At 47.6% G+C, this 25,734-nt stretch overlaps 1 protein-coding gene across 1 annotated transcript in view; it reads left to right on the forward strand.

Annotated features, from left to right (window-relative positions):
- LOC147710130 (E3 ubiquitin-protein ligase TRIM39-like) overlaps positions 1 to 25,734 on the forward strand; it is a 151,665-nt gene that overhangs the window by 108,348 nt on the left and 17,583 nt on the right. Inside the window, exon 5 of the mRNA XM_086920825.1 lies at positions 12,265 to 12,314. Within this exon, the coding sequence (XP_086776951.1) occupies positions 12,265 to 12,314 (50 nt within the window). The remainder of the gene's footprint in view (positions 1 to 12,264; positions 12,315 to 25,734) is intronic.

Below are 25,734 nucleotides of genomic sequence, written 5' to 3' on the forward strand. Positions count from 1 at the left end.
TTAACAACTGCAAATGTGGTAAAAGATTACCTCGATTCCCCTGCCTGTGTCTGCCACCCACCCCTCCACCCCGCCATTGTGGTGTTGCGTGTATATCAAGAGCTTGTGGTAGGAAACCTATCCCATCATCAAGGAGAATCGTAGTGAAACAAAGTTATTGGGTTGGAAGTTGAACATCCTCATCACTGTCTGAATCACTGGAAGTATTGTAATCGCGCAGGGCCTGCACCAACGTCTCCCATTCCTGCGCCGCTTCTAGCGCCTTCTCGCTCTGTTGACGCCTTGCCAATTGGTACCTCATGGTGCTCTCCCCAGTAGCCCATTTCAGAAATTCATTGCGCCATTTCGCGCCCGTTGGACCAACTCTTGCTTTCCAATGCCTAGTTACCTCTCTTTTTGCCAATAGAAGCCCCAGGTCGATAAATTTACTGGAAAGTTTGTTTTTGGGAGTGTGGGGAAACCAATGCAGGATTCCAACCGCAGCATCGAACACCAGGTCCCTCCCAGTAACCTCTTTGAGGGTATCCCCTACCAACGACCAATAGGAGGAGAGCGCCGGACAAGACCACAACATGTGTATGAGATTAGCCGCAGGCGCCCGACATCTGGAGCAAGCCGCCGTGTCCGAAGCAAAGTATTTCTGTATTTTCTCCGGGGTTAAGTAGGCCCGGTGTAGTATATAAAAGTGTACCAGTTGGAACCGGGCGTGGCGAGTGCCCTTCCAGGCGCGGCGCAACAACTGGGCCCATGTAGTCTCCGGTATATCCTTCCCTATGTCAACTTCCCATCTGGTCCTGAGCACCTCCAGCGGGGGCAGCCCTCCATTAATCAGTCTGGAATATAAGCATGTCACCACCTTGATCGTCCCTGACGTAACATATTGGCACGCCGCTGACGTCGGCGGCTCCTCGAGGCCGTTCTGCCAATACGCCTGAATCGCCCGCACAACCGCTACGTGAAGTAGGAAATCACCATGGGGAATTTCAAAGCGATCTAAAAGCGCCTGGAATGGTAGCAACACTCCGTCCTCATAGAGGTCGCCCATCAGCTGTGGCCCTGCCTCTTCCCAATACCTCAACCGAGACCAGTCACCTCCGTGTGGCAAGGCAGTGAGCATCCCCAATGGAATCTCCGGAGCATACGGGCGCTTCAGTTCCGCTCGGTTGTGTATTCGGTTCCAGCACGACCGTATGGTGCGTTCCTCATGCGTGAGGTCCCGCAGATACAACCGTTGTCGTAATGCAATGTAGGATATTACGTGCCTGGGCATACCACGTCCCCTCCCTTCCTCCGGGCTCCGAAATTCCCGCGCCACCTCCTGGGTGTAAGTCTGCAATTGGGCAGCTAGGTAGTATTTCTCAAAGTTTGGCACCGCTAGCCCCCCCTCCGATTTTGGTCTCATCAGGGTCTTGAGCGCCACTCTCCGGCGGCCCGATCCCCAGAGGAACGTTATCAGCATGGAGTTCAGGGTCCGGAAGGCGGCCGGTGGGATGCAAACCGGGAGCATCTGAAAGTAGTACAACAACCGAGGGAGTGCCAAAAATTTTAAGCAGTGCGATACGGCCAGCCACCGATAGTGGCAGGGTGGCCCAAAAGCCCATAGTACCTCTCAATGCTCGGATGCAGCGGGTAATATTACCGTCCAGGATATCCGCCTGGTCATGGTACACATATACCCCTAGGTATTTGAGGCAGCTGGGCTCCCATCTGATCTCTCTTATAGTAGCAGGTTGGGGCTCTCCCCGACGGACCGGGAACAGGCAGGTTTTCGCCCAATTCACCTTTAGGCCCGAGAGCTCCCCAAAGGCCGTGAGCGCCACGTCAGCCCCAGACAAAGCCTCTCCGGCATTCTCCAGAAATAGTAATAGGTCATCGGCATAAAGGGAGATAAATTGCTGCCCCGACGAGGTCTGCAACCCCTGGAAGTAGGTCCCAGTCCGCATCGATAGCGCCAATGGTTCCACCACGAGTGCAAAGAGCAGGGGGGACAGAGAACACCCCTGTCTCCTACCCCGTTCCACCGGGTATTGTCGGGAGATTAATGGACCCGATCGCACCCTGGCCGCTGCCGAGGCGTACAACACCGCAGTCCACCGCAGGAACCCCTCCCCCAGGCCAAAATGCGCCAGGACTCTATGAAGGTATGTCCACTCCAAGCTATCAAAAGCCTTTTCCAGGTCTATCGACAGAACCATGGGGCAAGGGGCCTCAGTGTGGGTCTCCCCTAACAGTCGAAGTAAGCGTTGGATGTTCATTGTCGTGTTACGTTTGGGTATGAATCCCGCCTGATCGACGTGGACCAGGGAGCTCATGTGGCCCAACAGTCTCGAGGCTAGGATGCTACTCAGTATTTTGTAATCGACTGTAAGCATCGAAAGCGGTCGGTAAGATGCCGGGTTGTTGCTCTCTTTGTCCGGTTTAAGGAGGGGGACCACCAAGGCCACGCACATCGACCCGGGGAGGCGCCCCAAGCGTTTCGCCTCTCGTTACACCACCAGCAACCTGGGGGCCAGGAGGTCCACGTAGGTGGAGTAGAATTCCACCGGAAGTCCATCCAGGCCTGGAGTTTTATTTCTCGCCATCTTTTTTATGGCGCTACGGATTTCCCCCAGCTCTATCTCCCTCCCTAGATCTTTCGCCTGTGCAGGTTCCAGGGTGGGGATCGGCAGTGACTGTAGGTATTCGTCTATCGGGATATTGTCCTGTGCCACCCTACTACGGTATAATTCCTCATAGTAGTGTAAGTAGCAATTAAGGATTTCGAGCTGGGTATATACCTCGTCACCCGTCGCAGTGCGCATCGACACCGTGGGGGTGGTTCGCCGCATGGGATTGGCCAGCCAGGCTAGGAGCGCTCCCGACTTGTCACCTTCAGCTAATGATCTCGTTAAGTAACCTTATAGTCGAATCCACGGAGTCGTTCAACTTCCACGGCTACCGCTTCCCTTGCCGCCAGGGTCTGCCCCTGCAGTTCTGGATGGCCGGGTCGAGCAAGCGCCATCTCGCGGAGTTTCCGATCAGCCTTATCCAGATCATCCAGAATAACCCTGCGCATTCCTACCTTCTTTGTGATACAGTATCCCCGAACCACCACTTTAAATGCATCCCACTCCGTGGCTCTCGACCCGGCCGTACCCTCATTCTCTACAAAGTACTCAGTGATTTTGTCCTCCAGTTCTGTCTTAAACACCAGGTATTCCAAGATCTCGGGGCGTAACTTCCAAGTGGGCACACTGGGGGTGCCCGGAGGCCACCGGAAGTCCGCCAATAGAGGATTGTGGTCGGAGATGGTCCTTGTCAGGTACTTATTTCTCACTGCCGCTACTACAAGTTCCGCCGAACCTAGCAGTCCATCCAGTCGCACGTGCAACTCGTGCATGCCGGAGAAGTGAGAGTAATCACGGGTACACGGGTGTTGCGCTCGCCATATGTCTGTCAGTCCCCATTGGGCCTGCCATTCCCGCCTGCCTTTGGCTACTCGACGAACTGGAGAGTCCGGGAGGGGGGGGTGTTATTGGTCGAGATCGACGTCCATCACCGAATTAAAGTCCCCCCCTAGTAAGATGGGTCTTGATAAACAGTGGGCCAAAGAGCCCGATAACGCAGTGAGGAAAGAGAGTTGGTCCACATTAGGCGCGTAAATGCAGCATATGTTCAAGGCTCTGCCCCCCAGGTTACCGGTGATGGCTACAAACCGCCCCTCTGGATCTATCACAGTTTTAGCCACCTGTAAGGGCACCCCAGCTCTCACCCAGATCAACGCACCTCTCGCATAAGCTGAATATGACGTGTAATACACTTGCCCTCTCCACCTACGCTGTAGCGCTAAACCTTCTGATTTAGTGAGATGTGTCTCCTGCAGCAGCGCTATTTGCACCCCCCTGCGCACCAGGTAGGCATGAACCTTGTGTCGTCTGGACATGGTGTGCAGGCCCCGCACATTCAAAGTAATGCATTTTAGGTTGGATATATCAGCCATTGTCCCATAATGTCACGTTCCGTTTCCCCCAGTAGCGGTCAAGCATGATCAAGCTTTCAAGTAGATCCACACCAATGGCAGTTGACCCCCACAACAAAAACAGAACTCCCCCCAAACCCATACTCCTATCCCACTTCCAAGAACAGGTCCCAAATAGTACCATCTAGTCCCCATCCAAACCTTACCCTTCAGAATCCCTTCCCCCCCAACTAACCTGGCGGTAGCCACCGCAGGTATGCCTTAAGGGCTGAGTGGGGGCCGAGCGTCAATAGGGGGTCTCCACGCCTCTGTACTACCGAGACATGATCGAGCCCACAATTGTTTTGGACCTGGGAAAAGGTGCAACCCCAGTCCCCTCCCTGCATCATTAACCAACTCTACCCCCGACGGACCCCCCCCGCGCTCACCATCCCCACCCGCAATCGGAATTAGCTCACCCAGGGTCACTCCTGTCCATCCAGCAGGTCCTCCGCCGAGTCCGGGGTTATCACAGGCAGAGTCACACTGTCCGTTTCAGAGTCCTCCGTGTCCGATAAAGGCCCCCCACCACCTGTCTCCGAGTCCTCCACAGCCGATCTGCCGCGGAGATTCCGGATCCTCTTCGATCTCCGTTGGCAGCCCACCTCCGATGCAAATTGGAAAGAGGACCCAAAGCCGTCTTTGCCTGCTCGATACAATTCAAGCCAGCTGCAGACGTCATCCGGATTGTCAAAGAATTTGGTCGTGTCGTCCAGGATGATGCGGAGTTTCGCCGGGAACAACAACGAGTACTGGATGCCCTCGCTCCGCAATTCCTGCTTGATCGCCAGGAAGGAGGTACGCTTCCGTTGTGTTTCGTAAGTATAGTCCAGGAAAATGTTTACTTGGCTATTCTCCACTTGATACGGTCCGTTTTGCCGGGCGGCGTTGAGGAGGTGGTCCCTGTCCCGAAAGTGCAACAGTCGCGCCACCACCTGAAGCGGGGAGCGGCCCTGCTGCGGCGGTCTGGCCGGCACCCTGTGGGCCCGCTCCAAGGTGTAAAAGGAGGAGAGCCCCTCAGGCGCCACCACAGTTCGGAGCCAGTCCTCTAGGTAGGCCACCATGTCGCTATTTTCGATTTTCTCTGGGAGGCCCACCACACGGATGTTGTTTCTCCTATTGCACCCTTCCGCGTCCTCCGCCCGTCTCTCCAGGTCTCCAATGCGGGTTAAAGCGTCTTTCACAGTGGCCGCCAGAGTTTTTTGCGCGGGTTCCAAGGCTCCTATTGAGCATTCCACGTCCTTAACCCTGTCCGAGAGTTTACCGTGATCTGCTCGAAGCAGGCCCAGACTTGTTGCCACCTGGGCGATGTCTTGCTGGAGGGCCGATCGAGTGTCCGCAATTGCTTCAAGGATTCTATCAAACTGCTGTTGTAATTGGGGACCCCCCGACTTCTCCGGATCCATCTTGTCCTCTTTGTCGGTGGCCTCCGTGTCCGAGGTCTGGGCACCACCTTTAGGGCCTCTCAGTTTCCCCATAGTTGCTGTGTCCACCAGCGGGGGCCCAGGAGATGCAAAGCCGGAGGAGGGGGAAAACCCCACAATCCGCAGATAACAAGTTCGCCGCCAGCCAGATCTCGGTGGGACAGTGCGGGGGGCCCGGAGTCTACGTCCGTCCAGCGGGTTACCGCTAAGTTTTCCCCGGAGCCAACCAGCAGGAGGGGCCTAGTAACCGCTGTTTCCTGGTGGTTCCTCTGGATCTGATCGCCACCCGGGGGACTGTCCTGGCTCGGAGTTGCTGCTCCCGGTGTCCCCTTAAGCCTGGGGCCCGCACATTTTCACCCGCGAGGGCGCTGGGTATGTCCAGTTTCAGGTGCAGGGCGTCACTCACAGTTGCACGGCCTCTCTCGTTACGTTCACCGCCTCCCGGGGCCCTCGTGGTGTAGGCAGGATGAGAGCAGTCTTGGCGGGCGCCTCTTCGCAGGTTCCGCAGCGTTCTTGACCGATCCGTTACTCGGTCGCAGCTCCGCTGTCCCAGCGGACGGGGTAGGAGGCAGGATTGGTCCGGGGTCGGCTGCCTCTCCGGGTCGCAATCTAACCCGGGCCTACGGAGACGGAGCGGGTGCCATCTTGTGCTCCGCTCCACTCTCCCCTCGGACCTTCGTATTTCTGTCACCAGCCGCTCCTCGGGTCCTCCGTTGTCGCCTCCGAGTCGGCTGCGTCGGCCCCGTTGGCGCACTCCGATTCGGGGAGGCTGGGGCGCCCGGGACCCTCTTGGAACAGGATAAATTCAGGCTCTGTCTAGGAGCCGAGCGTTTAGGCGACCGCCGCCATCGACGCTCAAGCCACGCCCCCCCCCAGCTCGGCTGATATGATGTGATCTACTTCGTCAGGCTGTATTTTACTCTCAAGCCACAATAAAAGGTGTACGTGAGGTAGTCCTCTTTTTTGCCATTCTATTGTAAAGATGTACGCTTTAGTTGTACCAAAGATTGCTTTTTGGTTCAGCAGCTTCATTAGTGCTTTCACCTTTAAATTGAACACACGTACTACGATGTCATGCCTATCGTACGATTTTTGATTTGGGAATAAGTGATGTTTAATTTCTGGCCATTTTGGATTGCATGTGAAGGTGATAAACAAATCGGGTTTCCCATAGTGTCTGACGTATGTCATGGCATCCTGTGTTTTTTCGTGCATGTACCTGGGTGAGCCTGTGAAGGTAGAGAGTAATATAACGTGTTGACAAATCCTAAAAGGTTTTCGATGTCAAATTAGCAAAGGGTGCACTGCCATCAGTGGACGCATCAATAAGTAGCGCACTGTGTAGAAGTGGTGCAACTGGGTGAGTGGAAAACCCTTGGAACAATTCAGCAGTTAGTAGAAGAAACTACCAACTAAATGAATAACAGGTGTACCCTATGCACACACACAAATATCAAACAAAAATTATATAACAGTCATGTAACAGAGTACAAATAAACAAAGCAACAGAAAGTAGTGGGGATCTCCTGTGGGAGAGTAGTCCGATGAATCATTTATTATGTTAGACAGCCAGCCGACATGTTTCATCGCCTATGCGAATCCTCAGGGCTGAAATAACAAATAGGTAACAATGGAGCATCTCGTATGAAGTTGTGCAGTAATATTGATCACAACATCTCATGGTGTGTGAAAACATGTCATAGCTTCCACTGGAGTGAAACAAAACTTATATTGGCAAATGAGTGCACCCAAACGTAATTGTGGCAATTGTGCGCATACTGAGCGATTAACGGTTTGTGCTGGTAGTGTATACGTGACCATGTGAAAAGAGTCTAGGTGAGGATAGTATAGGGGAAAATTCTTTTAATATAACATGACTTAGTTAATGTTTCCTCATAAAATATAGGAGTTCTGTATAGACATATCGTGTAAAATATCATGCAAACGAGTGTAGCTAGTAGTGATCGGTTCATTCACACTTCGTGTAAAATAACCATTAATCAAGGTGACGTGTGGGTGCGAATATTCGTGGAGAAGACACATACCTAAACGTGGCTGTGTCAAACCGGGAGGTCTGTATAAATGAAATATAAAGAAGAAGAAAGGAGGAAGAACTCATAAGTCAAATATTTTCTCTGAGAGCTGGGGCATATATATAAGAATCAAAATTCTCAAGAACATATCTCACCGCTCTGCTGGTGATATTTCCTACCCAGCAGGGCCCGTGACCTTGGTTGTAGGGAAATGATGTCCACACTGTAGAAGAGTCAAACAATGTGGGTAATGAGATAATATGAGGGTAAACAGCCGGAGTCTCGATTATTTGATTAATATCAAAAAAAAAACACCAAATTAATGTAATGCTAAAGGGCAGGAGAAAATATTGTAACAATATCCAATAGTAAAAGTGTCCATCACAGTTAGAATCCTGAGTAGTTATTATTAGAATCGAAACACTGTTCTTCTGTTACGTCTAGCAAAACTAACTAAATAGGCACAGTATTGTGCCCCTAATCTGAAAGTAAGATTGGCACTCAATAATATTAGCTGGGTGTGCATTGGGTAATTCACTAGTATCCCGGAAATAAACTAAGAAAATTACAGATCCTAGAAAATATCAAACACCATGTACGGCATTGTAAAGTCCTGATAAAAGGTTCTTACCCCTGTTTCAGAGTGGGTGATCACTAAGCAGAGTCCCAGTATAATGCGTAGGCAACGTATAGAAGAATCGTGAACATCGTGCGATTCTGTAATGTTAAATAGCATAAGGATCAGAACTTGAGTTGAGCGAGAGCACGTATATAAAACAAAACATCGTATGTCACAGGGATCATATTAGTAATGACCCTGTACGCCAGCTACCATCTTACCTATAGATGGTGTAAAGATGTGTAGTGCCCAGGAGTCGTGTACGATCTCGATAAAGATCCCAAGTGTCACCGTAATGTCTGGAAACAGCAGAGACAAGATACTGTCAGTTATCAGGCTTGGAAAAAATCAAGCCAAAATGACAAGCGAAACAATGATCGTAATCAGAGGAACCAGAACCTTACCTGATTCACATGAGTGCAGTGAAACCACTTACTCCCGGGTTGCCGTGTTCCTGTATGGACATGTGACCCGGAAGTTGCGGACGTTAGATAGGAAACGTAACGTAACAGACGTTCATCGGAGACTGGGCCGCTAACCGTATTGCGTGCTACCGGCGTAAGGCGTATAGGGAAGTAAGAGCAGGACTGTTCGTCCTGATCCCGAAGGACTGCTTGAATACCATCATAAAAAGACGAGATCGGAAGGAGTAACACTGCGAAATTACTCCCAGAAGATCGTTTAATAAGTCAATTCCCTAACAATAGAAAAGGACAGCGTGATATAAAGTCATCATGCAATACTTTGTGTGTGCGAGTATGTGCATGCGTGCAGGTCCCACACATACGTGGCTAGATACAATACATTTGAATAATGATCAGTAGCTGATTCACAGATATATAGGTTATAAACATAAAAGAAAACATATCAACCACAATGTCCTAATATTTCTGGAGGTGTATATTGCCACCGTAAGTGTCAAAATGTGACTAGTAAAAAGGCTCTTATTAAAGATGAAAGGGGATTTTACAAGTCAATTGATAACCAGTCTTGCAGAACAGTAAAGGAATATCCCTCAACATTCAATTGTCTTAAGTACATTACGCATCTTGTACTCTGTAGAATAAAACGCTGTTATGGTATTGGTGTATATCATCACACTGAATGGACAAAAAGTTCACAAATTGAACATCAAGTGAAATATATAGCAAAGTAGACAGAAAGGAGAAGTATGCACAGAAAGACATATGTATGTAGATCTGTACATGAGTGATGCTCTACGACAATATGATAAAGAGTTCACCGGCCAAGTATCAGCCTCATTAACCAGTCCGACGTGTATCCAATTACAAGCTCACATTTCTAACAGGAAATTTTACACAAACATATCAATCACCTAAGAAATATTGCAACTCGTGGTCATAATTCATTCCATGCTCGACCGTACGTAAGCGCATGATCCACATGGCCTCTGTACAATGTAGCTTAAGTTCCCTATTACCACCCCTGACACCTTGTGGGACCACGTCAATGCCAAAGAATCGTACATGTATGTCACTTTCTTCACTTTGGCATGCAGCGACAAGTAATGCCACAGGATACTTGGGGTCTCGTTTGTGTATAGCTCTCAGATGTTCTGTTATTCTGTCTAATTGTGCTGCCCACATAGTATCTGCCGCAGTTGCATTCAATTATGTAGACTACGAACTTGGTGGTGCAGTTAATGTTCATTTTGATGGCAACATTTTCACCTCTCGGACTAGTGAAATGAGTAGTGCAATGTTTAGCCCATCTGCACATGGTACAGAATCCACATTTATAAAAACCAAGACTATGTTGCGTCATCCAGGTCGTGAGGTTGGTACCACGTGGTACAGTTGGGCTTAATCTAGCCCTGAGTGTGTTGCCTTTCCTGAAAGCAATCTGTGGTTTGTCATAAATGAAGTCTCTAATCGCTCTCTCAGATTTCAAAAGTCCCCAATGTTTAGTCACGCTTTTGCGTAACGCACCATGTAGGGAATTAAAATCGGTGATCAGTCTCAAAGTGTCTTTGCGTGGTAGTCTTGATGTTTGTGAAAGCAATATGTCAGGTCTATTCACTCTACCAACTCTCATCTCAGCCTTGCGGATTACATTCATTGGGTAACCTCTCGTAGAGAATCTGTCTTTCATACTGTTTAGACATTTTTTGAACTCAAAGTCCTCAGTGCAATTTCTTCTAGCCCTCAGAAATTCTCCGTAGGGTATGGAGTTGATTTGGTGTGGAGGATGTGAACTAGAAGCATGGAAGATCGCATTGCATGCAGTGCACTTTCTAAAAAGCCTGCTCTGTAAGGTATCGTTGGAGATATAAAATTCTACATCAAGAAACTCAATGTGTGTCCTACTGTATTCCATTGTGAACTTGATCTCCCATGAGTTATTATTCAAGTGTTGAAAAAAGCTGGTCAGAAGTTCCTCTGAACCAAACCAAAGTAAAATACAATCATCGATATATTGGCCGCCCCAAAAGATAATGGAGTCGATATATAGAGCGCCTTTAGTACCCCAAATTAGATCTGATTCCAGTGTGCCCATGAAGAGGTTCGCAAAAGAGGGTGAAAATCTCGACCCCATGGCGACACCTCTTTTTTGGCAATACCACGTCTCGTCGAACATAAAGAAATTGTTTCTCAGTATTAGTTCCATCATTGTAGATAACATCACTGTGTGCTGTATATATAATGTATATATAATGTCGCGAGGGCCTTTGTTCTCGTTTACTAAAAGAGCAGCAACCTCATCCGTGGTCGGTGCATTATACCTCCCTTGATGTGTATTAGCTCCAAAGGATGTCATTTGGAAGAGAGTATTGTAACGCCGTGTATGATTTAAAAATAGATTTGAAAGTGGATGTGTCCCATTGAGTAGTTGTCTAATGAGCAGTGGTGGTTCTTGAATGTTGATAAGATTGACTTTCCCAGAGGAGCAGCAAAGTCCTTGAGGTTCAGCCTTCCATTTAAGGGTGTAGCACTTGTTACAGACCTTGTCCATATGGTTGATGTAGTCACAAACTGGGTTGTATTGGAAGGCGGATCTTTCAGTGTGTCCAATGTGAGGGTGTTGTCTTACAGTAATTGGTGGTTGTTGGAGGTTACATAGTAGTAGTGTACCTGTAATACTGGGTGTTACATCGATGTGTTGTGTGTTGTGCTGGTTAACGGCACGCAAAGTGGCAGGCATGTCTGTTAGTAGCTTGTGTGAGTGAGTCTCTGTAGCACTGGAGGTGGTGATGCATGCACTCCTGTTAGCAAGCCGCACAGAACGGCGCACAGTTGGTTCACTCCATAAAGCAAACGTCGATGGAGCAGATATGCGAGCTAACATTTGCACAGTGTTATCTTGGCTTTTGTGTAGCCGTAGTTTTTTTTGTGCCCATGATTTGGAGGTTGCTCTGGCAAGTTGTGTCTTCCTCTTCACCATGTTTGATTGTTCCAGGAGTAGTGTGGATAATTAGTATGAGAATGACTGTCAGGCTGGTATGGTGTGTTCCAGCTTGCGTGTAAGGTGGTGTAATGAGTAGAGGTAGGAAGTAGCAGAATTGTAATACTTCAGTGTTCACCTATTGCGTGCATTTTGGAGTTACATGTACTTAGTAATTAGTAATGGTTAGTGCCGTATACTTGTGGCAGTTGTTATGAGTAGCTGTGTGACACTGAATAGATGGTGCAAATTGCCTCCCCCTCAGTGGCCAATCACAATCCCTGGTAAGTGGCTCCCCGTGGGCTGCCGTTTACTTGTGGCAGTTGTTATGAGTAGCTGTGTGACACTGATTAGATAGTGCAAATTGCCTCCCCCTCAGCGGCCAATCACAATCCCTGGTAAGTGGCTACCTGTGGTATACCTTAATCAGAACCTGATTTACAATCCATAAACGCACACGCCCACCACAACACTGAACGCACACTCCCACCTCAGAGCTGGTGCTACTTCCAACGGAGTACTTTGTCCTACAACGTGCTTTGTCCCCTCCAAAGTATATGTTGCGCTGGTGTATAGCCTATGTCCATCTGCTTTGCCTCACCTTTCCAATGCTGCATGCAGTGCTCCTGTTGGCACTGTGGTTCCGGAGCTTACCTGCCTCAAAGGTTTCGTCTCTCTCTTTATAATATTAGTATGGATATGGATAACAGGCTGTCTGTGGTGTTCCTTATGTTATCCTGTAAACAGTGTTTGTTCTGTAACACCAAAATTATTTATTTACTGTTTCAGATGTAGTAATGTGATGCCTCAGTGCCCAGAGGTGGTGAAGAGTTATAAAGGTAAATACGATTGGGTTTTTTATGCAAGTTTGATACTGTTTATGAAAATGATATAGTTTGTTATAGCTATGTTCTTGATAAAGTGCGCACACATGCCAAAACAGCAAAACATCTAACTATGCACACAGCCCAAAAAAAACATTGATCAGTTCAACTCGAGGCAGCAGAAGCAAAATAACTTAAAAGGTATTTTTGTGATGACAGTACGCACTAGTTCTCAAATCAGAGTCCAATTGCTTGGTTTGCATCTCTACCTTATAACTTTTCCAGAAGTTTTAAAAGATGTTTTGGGATTGCATGCATTTGAAATATAGTGTTTTTTTTCAACCTTGAGCATCTCCACAGATGATAGATCTCCTGACCTGGTTCATGTTTGATTCTTGCTCCCCTCCTTGGATCTTAAGAAATTCTACTGCAGTCATTTTGCTCTTGGAAATACTGATGCTGTGGAGACCGGTAATTTCAGGCTACACATTTACTGCATTATTCGGAGATGTTCCATATGGAAGAAAAAATGAAAATTGTTGTTTCGGAAGGAATCATCACGCACACCTGAGTGTTGTCAGAAAGCCACTTTATTCAGGAGCAAGCTGGGCACATCTTAATTATATTGTCACACCTACTAATATGTATATATGTATGTTTGTATGTATGTACATGGTATTTCTTTATCGCAAACATAGCTAAAAGGCAGTGCAGCCTCATCCTTAGCGCCCTTCAGTCCGCCACCAGAAGGAACTCTGAGATGTTACTTCTGCCCCCACCCCCCAAACTATTGGTTGTCTGACCTACCCATCCACCACCCTCTCAGCACCTCTGTCACCTTCTCAAAATAAAATGTATTTGCCAGCAAAGGTGAATGTACACTATCATGTCTAAATTACTATGGGTTTTCATAAACAATGGCTACATGCCTCACTACTGATACCCCCTGCACCTTACAAAGTCCTGACACCTCTCTGTTAACCTCCTGCCATACCTTATAGCTGGGCCGTAGGTAGCCGATAGGGCAGGGTGCTGTGTAAGTAAAAGCTAGAACATGTCCTGGTAGTGGCAAAAACCCAAATTACGTTTTTTACTACTGTGAGGCCTACTCCTCTCATAGGTTAAAATTTGGATTTCCTTATTACACTCTTAAACTGTAATTCCTGATTGAGAATGAGTAGTCATATCATGTTTTATATCTTTGGAATGATAATTATAAATTCTCATTTCTGGTAAAGTCATATTTAACATTACTGTTTTAGAAATACCGCTTTTAAGAACGTGGACATTTCTCTGCCATTACAGCTCTGTATGCCTGCAGCCTGTCTCTAAAACACGTGGGTGGGTGACAACTGCACTTTGTGCATTCCTTCTAAACAGCCATACACCAAGGTAGGAAAGGTGTGTCTCAGTGCCCATCTTCATCCTTATGGCTCATCATGGGCAGGATGGGAGGGATGAGCTGACACTTACACCAGAATGGGCAGTGTCCTGTCGCCTAACAAAGGGCTGATTACCCACTACAGATATTCTGTAGCCAGGGCTGAGAAGAAAGACCTTCTATTGCCTTCAAAGACTCTTCTTTGAAGCCACCTCCTCTTCAAAGGCACAACTGGGTATAAGCAATGGGTCTGACCTCTCCAGGTAGTACACTCCTGGAACTGAAACCACTGGACAAGAAGAAGGACTGCTGTTCTGAGGATTTTTACTTGATAGACTGCATTTCTGGAAAAATGCTGCCTTTTTGTGCTCTCTGCTGCCTGTCTGCTCTCTCTAACTGTCCCAGAGTGTCTCCAAGGGCTAGCTGACTAGCCTCCAGTTCTTCAAAGAATCAGGGACATCAAAGTGTTTAACCCTACTTCTGTGCCTGGTTCATTAGAAGTGACTCCAAGTACTTGCTCCATCAAAATCGACACATACTCTGCTGCGACGAGCAGTGTCACTGGAACTGTCTCATTGCCATAACCACTGAAGGACGATTGACACATCGCTCTCACAAGCATGGAGAAACTTGGTGCATGGTTCCAGATGCATCACTTAGACCACTGAATTGCTGCCTTCACTGAAAGACGATCGATGCATCTCTTCGACATTCACAGAGAAACCCAGCCCATCGGCTACTGAATGAACCCTCTGTGGAACCAAAGCTTGTCTCCGGAAAGGCGCATCACCATCAACACCTGGAACAAAACAAGCCAGCTCTTTAACTGCGGGAGTGAGATTGACGTATCCTGAATCTCGTGCTTGCCTCAAGGACTCAAGTGCTTTTGCTCAGCAGGCCCTGTGTGGGTCCTGTAGCTGGCCTGCGCTTCTTTGTAGGAAGCCTAAACTCTTGACTTTGTCCCAGTCTTCCAAACAACGTAACCCCTTAAATCGTTTTTTGCTTCTAAGTGCTAGAGCTAGAACCACATTTAATCTTCGAAAATTCATATCTCGACTTCTTATTGGATCTTTGTCATTTTGATTTTGTTTGATATATAAAATCATAATCTATTTTTCTATACATGTGTGGATCCTTTTTGTGGTGGTTTCATTGTGTTACTGTGTGTTGTGTTGCACAAATACTTTACACATGGCCTCTTTAGATACGCCTGAGTGCTCTGTGCCAAGCTACCAGAGGGTGGGCACAGGTTATCTTTTAGTGTGTATCTCACTATCCCTGACTAGGATTGTGGTTCCTGCTCGGACAAGGTGCATACTCTGACAACCAGAAACACAAATTCTGACATTGGTGATCGGTTGAGAAGTTAGGACTTGCGTTTGTGCAATACCATGTAGTATTTCAGTGTTCACTACTACTTTACACTGAAGACCAATCCGAACTCTTTTTCATACCTCCTTAATTGGCTTTTTGATTGTTTGCTAAACCATGTCTCTGTGGAGAAGCATCTGCACCTGCATTGATGGGTTGTGAGCTGGCCAAGCTGGAGACGCACACCGTGGCCAGCTCATGGATTACAGGGTCGACCTGTCCACTAAAGGCTTCACCAGGAGGGTGGAGCTGTAATAGGTGCTGCGGGCCTGGGCAGGGGCCCGTAATTCATGGGCCGGGACCCCAGAAGAGGAGGAGCAAGAGATTGAGGACAACGAGGAGCTGATCCTAGATGCTGAGCTGGATCTGGGACTGTCGGTGGTCGGGGCCAATGACGTGCTGGAAGCAGTGGTGGTAACTAGAGCAGGGAGCAGTGTCTCATCAAAGAACCTATCCCCAGAGAAGCTGGCAGATAGCCGGTAAGAGACAAAGCTCAAGCTGGAGCTTGCCAAGTTAGAGCAGAAACAAAAGCTTCCCAAACTGAAATTGGAGAAGGAACAAGCTAGAGAGGAAAGGAGGTTGGCTCTTGTGGAAAGGAAGATGTCCCAGGAGCGGAGCCTCCATGAAGGAAATGACCTGAATAGGGTCACCCGGGTCGCATCGTGACCACCTCTTTACCTTTCAAATAATGAAGAGTCGGTCAGACAGAATACAAACCGAAGCATTTATTAATCATACGCTGCAGAGAAGGGCGGTCTGACCAGTCTCCTGAGAGGACTGGCGAGGGACTGACCCCCTTCGACATAGTAACACAAATTATACATTTCCAACACCCCCAAAGTACCGCCCAAACTGGAATTTTCCAACTCAGGCCATGGTGAACAAAGAAGCACTGACTGGGTACATGCTAACTCGATATACTTAAATACCCAGCACACGTCTAATTGCAAACTGGTTTCCCTAGTGTGAAAAAAAGCACTAAATTATATCATCATCATTCAACATAAATTTCGAAACAATTCCGTCTAGTTCTTTTTTCATTTTATTTCGGTGTTCTTGTATATCAGTTGAAAAACAGCCACAGCCAACACGTGTTTCGTTACATTTGGGGGTGTAGTCCCGCAACTTCCTCAAGGCCAGGTGTTTAAAATCAGTACATTTTGAAATGTGGTGATACTTCCGACCCACATTGGGGTTCCGATGTACGCGGCGAGTCCACGATATTTTAACAGGTGTACAGTCTCCTTTCCAACTCTAATTCTGGGTTCTCAGTTTGTTGTATTCATTCAGAGAAACACACAGCTCCTGCTCTCTACCGTTTTCGGTGATCAGCCGGTGTGATTCTACCGAGAGGCGCCATAATCCTATTTATAATACCACGTTTCTGAGGCTTTGTCTACATGCTAACTCGACCCCAAGTCCAGTGGCCGGTGCTTACCATTCTAAGATGGTGCAAACGAGTCTATCTAACAGAAAAGGTATGCAACAATAGATAGTACATTCATTAGTGCAGCGAAGCTTCAACCTTGAGAAGTACAAGCTGGAGGCACAGTGGCAGCTTTCTGCTGAAGCGGGCATCATGAGACAGAAGCTCGATCTCGGTTAAAGAACAAGATGGCGTAGATAAAAATGGCACCATGAATGCTAACTTAACACGGAACAGAGTTTGAGCATAGCAAAAGGGGCATTTCAGTTCTATGCATTACGGAAATAACATTTCAAATCTAACAGACCCTCCTTTTAGCATTTCATGCTTACATTTTTATTGGTGCTATCAGGTAAGGGTCTTTACAATTCTTAAAATGGGGAAAGGGAAATACTCACATAGTCTATCATCATAAGTACATGACTGTTCACTATAGCTTGTCCTGTAGAATGCCAACATACATAATCAATACTCGAAGATGCTTTCGTCTATATTAAGCAAGTCCTGTATACCCTGAATCAGCATTGCCTTTGCATTAGAATCGTCTCTCACTGTCTTGGGACGCGCCTTGAGCATTGTTACATAGCAGGCACAGCAAGCAGGGAGACAGTGTGTACATAAGCAGCATGTCAGGATAATACCTGCTATGGCAACCTGGAAAATGAGAATCTTCCAACCACAAGTAGCAAAAAGGCCCCAGAACCAACCCATGAGTGACCAGGTACCGTTCACCTGATGTATCTCTGAGGCTATCTTATGCACCATCAGTATGGTAGCATACACAGTGGGGGCATGGTCAGGTACATAAACGGAGGCAATAACGCCAATGACGCGGCTGGCCCCACCCCGATCAGCTAAGATAACGTCTAAAACCACCCTGTTTTGAAGGGCAACAAGTCTCGTAGCCTGGACCTCTACTGTGAAGTTTGTCAATATTTCTGTTGTTGTATTAATAACCCCCTCTACTACCCTAGTGAGCCATCTAATATTAAGACAGTTGGCCATAGGGCCCCAGAACGGTATAATGCCTTTCATTGCATCTGTGAACTGCTGCAGAGTGGTGTCTGTCTGATCTATATCTGCAGTGTTGGTCATTCTCTTAAATCCGAGGGCAGGGGCATCCCTACGCTGTAAGAGATGGTCTTTATGGTAATTGGGAGGGGGTGTATATACTGGTGGCAGAATGTAGGAAAGGTGACACACCTTCCTGACCATCCCTCAGGGAGCCAACCATAACCGGGAGCTCCGCAAACAAAATAAACATTGGGTGGCGGGATCAGGGGAGGGCTCTTTATTGCTCTCAATGTGTAAGTAGTGTTACATCTGCTCTCCCCCACCGCTCTCTCTCCAGCCCCCTGAACACAAAAAGGGGCTATGACATCCACTACTGCCAAGGGTATCAGCTTATCTTTTGTAACATTGTGGGGCTTGGAAGGACGGGTAGTATGCAGATTCGTTGAACTGTAGGAAATTTGCCCTTTCCACCTGCGCCTAATTTCCCCCTCTCACCCCTTTTGCCTGAAGGCAAGAGCTCAAGAACAACCAGCCGAACTGCTCTCGGCCTGTGGGATCACCGGAAGGAACTCTATGCTGGAAACATACATTCTGTGTCAGAGTGCGAGAACTAGTACTTTTTCGCTCCAGTGTGTCAGTCCGAGGAAATTAACCGACCATGCTAAGCAATATGAACCAGCCCTCACAACTATTAACATATGACAGGGGCATGGGTAGCATATTCTCACTTTTATGTGTTACGAAGGGCAGCAACCCACATATCCAATATTTTGTCGTATTATAAGCAGTGTGCGTTTGATGTAAGTCTGGATGAACACATTACCCTTATAAGACTTCCTGTGTTCCTCCTTGTGAGGTGATGGGTAACAGAAATATGCCCGAGGGAACAGACATAGTACCAATCCAGGTATGTATGGGATATTTCTCCTCAAGAAAGAATGTTACCACAAGCACCAATATTAAAGAAATCAGAATAATTGCTACAAAGACAATTTTACTTTTTACATACCAAGCTGACCAAACAGGCCCATCCTGCCCAGGACGCGGAGCTGCAAAAGACTGCTCCTCCTAATGAATGGGGTGACTAAAGGGATAATTTTTCTTTTTTGTCTAACAATGAAAAAGACTTACACTTGGAGCCAAGCTGGAATAATAATAATGACTGGAAAAGAAAACCAAAATTAATACTATATATATTGTTTGTCAGGCATTGGCGGTGTTGAGTCCTGGCAGTGGAGCTGTGCGTCCAGCTCGGACCCCGATCCCACGTGGCAGGGCAAAATCTTCTCCTCAAAGACTAAGTTTGTTCGCCCTGTTCGGTGACTGTCTGAAAAAAAACACCAATCTCCCTTTCCCTAAGCAATCTCTTGTACCACGGGCAGGGTACACTCACCCTATTATTCTGCAATGCAGTCCATCCCTATCCTTCAGCAACGCAGTTCATCCCTAGCCATTAAACTTTCACTTTGGTGCACTGGTCCTTTTACGGGGACGCAACTTGTATCTCAACACTTTAAGCACAGCGGGGTCAGAGAACAAGAGGTTGGGATCCAGGGGACCAGAAGGCAAAGGGTCACACTCAGACAGGTCGGTGCACTGGGGCTCATGAGCATGACTCAATCACAGGTGGGCCAACAGACTGGGGCTCCTGAATGACCTTAATTTTAGGTGGCACCGCCTCATTCAGCACTGCAGGACTTTCTTCTTCCGTTGGTGCCCATATGAGGCGGGATCTGAAAAAGGAATGAACCGCAGCACTTGTTCTGTCTCACAATTCCCAATCCTGTCTGCTAAGCACTTATCTTAAGGCAACAGGAGGGGCACCTGCTTACAATGTGTGCTGTGTATCCAGTGCTTCCGACTGTCAACTTTCACCGCAGTCCGTGTGGCCAGAAGGACCTACAAAGGTCCATTCCAGTGTGACTCCAAGCTGCTCCTCCTTGCAAAGTTGCGAACTAGGACCCAATCACAAGGCCATATCCGGTGGCCCGGACCCTCTGGATGGGGCTACAATGCCTCAGTGATCTGTTGGTGAATAGAACACACATTTTTTGTCAACTCATAAAGACTATCAGGCTCCGCTTTCCGTCTTCCTCGGGGCAATGCTGCGAGTCCAATTCCCGCACCCTCTGGACTGCCCCAGAGTCTGAATACAAGAATACAGACAACTGGAACAATACAAACGCCGCGGGAAAGGAAGGGGACAGCGGGGAGGGAGATCTGCAAATGACAAAGAACAAGGAATTAGAACACCCTACCTCCCTCACTCTAAGCGCTGTTTTCCTAGATGCTTTCTTAAGGTAACCTCCACCCCCCCCAGGTACTCAAGCTATACCTGTAAAGGAAAATACAACAGGCCACATCCAAATGGAGACAATGGTTCTGAAGAGGTATCGGGAACTTGTACTCAACTGTGAACAGAAAACAAACCACAATCAAGGTCTCTGCTTCGTATCAACAAATCCTACTACAGTGGTGAAAGCATAGAACACATACCCTTGGCTAGGCACATATATTCTTAATATAGGTACTTTTCTGTTCCAATACCCCTCCTGTCTCCTGAAGAAATGAGAACAAAGAAATAATAATGAATCCTGTACAAACTATGAGAACACAGGAAATTAATGGCGAGTACTTCTCCTTAATGTTATGTAGTCACACCAAGGAATACTTCCATCCGGAAAACATGAACACACCAAAGTTCGATATGCACATGTATCTTTTTCTGATAGAATGCGAGGCTCAGAGATAAGATCCCGCAAGTGAGTCCTATCGCATCTGATGACCGCAATTACGGTCTGAATAACTCTTGGTTATTCCCAACAAGATGTTTGCAAAACCGAGTCCCTCTCAGCCGAGAGAAACTCAACAGCAAACCAGCAAGGGGAGTGCGCGGTTGGGATCGAAACTACCAACGCCTCGCACACCCGATTCAGCACAGTACTCACGAGTTCGTAGGACTTGGGGCCAGAACAAGTCAAAGATCCTACCACGGCATCTGATGATCCAAACGGAATTATCGGCGTTTTCTCGCCGTTCTCTGCATCCTTTTATTTCCCGGTATGCGTGCGCATCACTGGTTTACGTGATGTCTGCATAGCCTGCCGGGAAATGTAGTTCGAAGCACTGAATGTCCGTGTTTACCGATGGCTTCATGCCACCGACGATGCGGATCTTGACAGTACACCCCTCCTCACAAGGGGACCCGCAGCCGGACGCGGCTTGTTCGGAAATAGTCGGTGGAATTGGGCCACCAGTCTGGGAGCCCGAACAGCCCCAGCAGGTTCCCAAGAGTTCTCCTCCGGACCATACCCTTTCCAGGAGAGCAAATACTGAAGACGACCCCGTACCCATCTAGAGTCCAGGATCCTATTCACCTCGTATTCACTATCCTGCTGCACCCAAATAGGCAAAGGGGCCTTCCTAACCGGACACTTGGAGGGTTTCAAGAGGGAAACGTGGAAAACAGGGTGAATGCGCAACTGTGCAGGCAACCTCAACCGAACAGCCACAGGGTTCACATGGCCCATCACTCGGTAAGGCCCAATGAAGCGGGGATTGAAAACGCTATGTTTCCTGAATCTGATGTTTCTCGTGGATAACCACACTAAGTCCCCTTTCTTATACTTGGGATTGGGTCTCCGATGTTTGTCAGCTTGGAGTTTATACCTTGCCTTGGCCTGTACCAGGTTCTTGCGTGTACTCAAAAGGATTTTGCGAACTCGCAACAATCTGTCCCTCACTTCTGGCAGCTTCACATTGTCACTCGCTAACAACATCGGGGTGAATCTAGGATGATGCCCGTAGGAGCAAAAGAAGGGTGAGTGCTGAGTGGATGCATGTTGCGTGTTATTATAAGCAATTTCAGCCACCCACAACCAATGTACCCAAGAGTCACTGTTGGTCTGCACATAACAACGGAGATACTGCTTTAAGGATTGATTTAGTCTTTCCGTTTGCCCGTCAGTCTGCGGGTGGAAACTGGTGGACACTGAAGACGTGATACGCAAAGCAGTACACCATGTTTTCCAAAAGCGAGCAGTGAATTGTGCCCCTCGATCCGACACAATGTCTCTCGGAAGGCCATGTAGTCGCACAATATTCACAAGGAGCAAATGAGCCAACTGCCCTGAAGTGGGTACCTGCAGGCAAGCGATGAAATGTCCCATCTTGGTCAAAAAATCCACAACCACCACTATGGTGGTATTGCCTTGGTCTTTCGGAAGTCCAACTATGAAATCAACGGAAAACCTCTCCCATGGAAGCTCTGGAGTGGGTAAAGGCTGTAGGAGTCCCTGAGGCCTTTGTCTGTCCGATTTCATCTGGTTACATGTCACACATTCTGCCACCCAACGACTCAAATCAGGTCTGATGGAAGGCCACCAGAATTGTCTCTGGGTTTTCTCCAATGTCTTGAAAAAACCCATATGTCCAGCACTGGGACTTTCGTGGCACCAAGAGAACACCGTTTTCCTCAACTTGAGCGAGGGTACTAGAACCTGTTGTCCTCTCATCGGTATGCCGTTTTTCAGTTTCCATTCTGGATGATGTCGAAGCCATGTGCGCCATACACAGGTCTGTGTACCTCTTCCGATTCCCATCAAGAAATCACTAGTTTGCGTTGCTCCTATGACGTTGGCCGGTTCCACGATGGATCGGATGGGTTTCTCTGTGGGAAGTAGGAGATTTTCTCGTCTTGTGAGTGCATCCGCTTTTCTGTTGGTAGATCCTGGTCTGAATGTAACCACAAAGCGGAACTCCTCAAAAAACATCATCCGGCGAAGTTGCCTAGGTGATAACTGTCTGGCTGCCCTCAGAAACTGCAGATTCCGATGATCCGTGTATACAGTGACTACGTGTGTTGCTCCCATCAGCCAGTGTCTCCATTCCACAAACGCATCCCGAATGGCCAACAACTCTTTTTCTGCGATGGTATAATTTATCTCCGCCGGACTTAACTTGCGCGACATGTAGGCAATGGGATGTAGCATTCCAGTAGAGACCTCTTTCTGTGATAACACCGCTCCCAGTGCTATTTCTGACGCATCCGCTTCGACAAGGAAAGGAAGGTCGGGATTGGCATGTGTTAATACGGGTGCAGAGGAAAAAGCGGTCTTGAGTTTATCAAAAGCGGTTTGTGCTTCTTCATCCCACACAAACCGAACATTTTTTCTCGTGAGCCGAGTGAGTGGTGAAACCAGTCCGGAAAATCCTGAGATAAACCTTCGGTAGAAGTTGGCGAACCCCAACAAGCTCTGAATATCCTTGACGTTCTTCGGTTGAGGCCACCCCACAATAGCTTGTACTTTTCTCTCTGCCATCACTTGTCCGGAAGGAGTGAGCATTACTCCCAGAAATTCCACCGTTGTTACATGGAACTCACATTTGGTGATCTTGCAGAATAGGTGATGTTTCATCAATGCTTGCAACACCGTTTTCACATGCGTGATGTGTTCCTCTGTAGAATTGGAATATATGAGGATGTCATCTATGTAAACGATGACATGATGATCCAGATATTCACGCAACACTTCATTCAAAAAAAATTGAAAAGCGGCGGGGGCGTTGCACAGCCCAAAGGGCATTACTCGATACTCATAAAGCCCATACCGCGTCTTAAAGGCGGTTTTCCACTCATCACCCCTTCTGATACGAACAAGATGGTATGCACCACGCAGGTCGAGCTTGGTATAGATGTGCGCTGATCGAACCTGTTCCAGTAACACAGGGATCAAAGGTAGTGGATATTGATTTTTTACGGTGATGGAATTCAACGCTCTGTAGTCGATGCAACACCTCTTTTCACCATTAGCCTTCGGAATGAAAAATAACGGAGAGGCTGCAGGGGATCTGGAAGGCCTGATGTATCCCAAAGCTAGATACTTATCCAAATAGGCTCGTAAGGTCTCATTTTCAGGAAGGGTTAAAGCATATATCCTCCCATTAGGGATTATCGAACCAGGTATTAGGTCGATCCGGCAATCATACGTACGATGCGGTGGCAGAACCTCAGCCTCTTTGTCACTGAACACTCCGCGTAACATTGTGGGAGGGTCACCTCCTTTTCCGCCGCTGTGGCGATGGTATGCAAGGAACACAATGCTTGTGCCGGGCTCCACACACCTGTGAGACAGTGTTCTAAACAATAGGGAGAAAGAAACTGAACGGTCTTAGTGGTCCAATGTATCTCAGGGTCATGTTTTTGTAACCACGGAAGCCCTAAGATGATCCCATATTGTGGGGCTTCAATGATGTTGAATACCAAATATTCGTGATGTGTGTGGTCATGGGTAACCTCATACTCCTGAGTATGACATGTGATGGGTCCTGCTTGTAATTCGTTCCCATCAACCGCGTATACTGTTTCCGGACTTTCTTTGGGGACTAGTTGCACTCCCAATCGACGGGCCTCGGCGATATCCATGAAACAACCTGTAGCCCCGGAGTCAACCATTGCCCGAATGTCTTGTTTCACCTCCCCAATCAAGATAGTCAAGTCCAGAAAGAGGTGTTTCCTCTCATAATCCGCAACCGGGGTAAATGAAGGGATGATATGTGTGCTTGAGAGCCTCCCTCCATTGGCCTTCAAGCTTTGGAGTTTTCCGACTCCTTCTCATCCATTCCTGCAAGGTTTTGGCCTCCCCTGTATTTGTTGGTTTTAGGTTTTACGGGGCATTCGCGAACAAAGTGTCCTTTTTTCCCGCAGTATAAACAAAGTCCTAATTTACGTCGGTGTTCTTTTTCACTGGCAGTTAAGGAGGCGCGCACGGCTCCGATGTCCATAGGCTCCGGTGGAGGATTAGTTTTTTCCCCACTACTCGCATGTTCATAGGGCATTACAGATTTATCTTTTCTCTTATGTTCCCCCTTCCTTTCTTTCATTCTATGATCCAAACGAAGAGCAAGATCTATCCAAGCTGAGCAGGTACGGGGTTGGGGGTCGATTTGTGCCAGCACATCTTTCATTTCTTCACTGAGGCCTTGGTAAAAGATGGCTGATCTCTTGGGTTCCGGCCAGTCAGTTTCGGCCACCAACCTCCTGAAATTGTTTAAATACGTGACTAAATCTGCATCACCTTGCTTTAATTTTAACAATTCTCTATCTGCTGTGAAGGTTTCTGCTCGCCTATCGAATGTTTTTTCAAATTCTTCTTTGAAATTATCCCAATGATATAAGAGGGGGTCATCCCTTCTAACTATGGGGACCGCCCACTGTGCTGCTTCCCCCCCGAGATATGAAATGAGGAAAGCCACCCTCGCTTGGTGTGTGGAAAACATCTTAGGTTTACACATGAAATGTAGTTGGACCTGTGTCATGAAGACTTGTACTTTCTTGTTATCCCCATAATATCGTTCGGGAGGAGCAAGAGGGATCTGTGCAGGCATTTCAACCACCACAGAGGTAGTAGGAGCTGAACCTCCTGATGCCCCATCTTGTACCACCGTGGGAGGGGGTAATCTATCTACCTTGGCTCGTAATTGGGCATTCTCTGCCCTGGCTGCAGCAACCTCTCTACTGGAAGCTGCCAGCTCTACCTGTACTAAGGCCAAAGCAGCCAAAACATCCTCTAAGGTAGTCATGGCGGAATCACAGCACTGCCAAGAAGAGGTAAAATTCGTGGGCCGATAATTCTATCAGGCTCCGCTTTCCGTCTTCCTCGGGGCAATGCTGCGAGTCCAATTCCCGCACCCTCTGGACTGCCCCAGAGTCTGAATACAAGAATACAGACAACTGGAACAATACAAACGCCGCGGGAAAGGAAGGGGACAGCGGGGAGGGAGATCTGCAAATGACAAAGAACAAGGAATTAGAACACCCTACCTCCCTCACTCTAAGCGCTGTTTTCCTAGATGCTTTCTTAAGGTAACCTCCACCCCCCCCAGGTACTCAAGCTATACCTGTAAAGGAAAATACAACAGGCCACATCCAAATGGAGACAATGGTTCTGAAGAGGTATCGGGAACTTGTACTCAACTGTGAACAGAAAGCAAACCACAATCAAGGTCTCTGCTTCGTATCAACAAATCCTACTACAGTGGTGAAAGCATAGAACACATACCCTTGGCTAGGCACATATATTCTTAATATAGGTACTTTTCTGTTCCAATACCCCTCCTGTCTCCTGAAGAAATGAGAACAAAGAAATAATAATGAATCCTGTACAAACTATGAGAACACAGGAAATTAATGGCGAGTACTTCTCCTTAATGTTATGTAGTCACACCAAGGAATACTTCCATCC

The sequence above is a fragment of the Lissotriton vulgaris genome, chromosome 5, assembly GCF_964263255.1.
Source record: "Lissotriton vulgaris chromosome 5, aLisVul1.2, whole genome shotgun sequence".
In the NCBI taxonomy this organism is placed as follows: Eukaryota; Metazoa; Chordata; class Amphibia; order Caudata; family Salamandridae; genus Lissotriton; species Lissotriton vulgaris.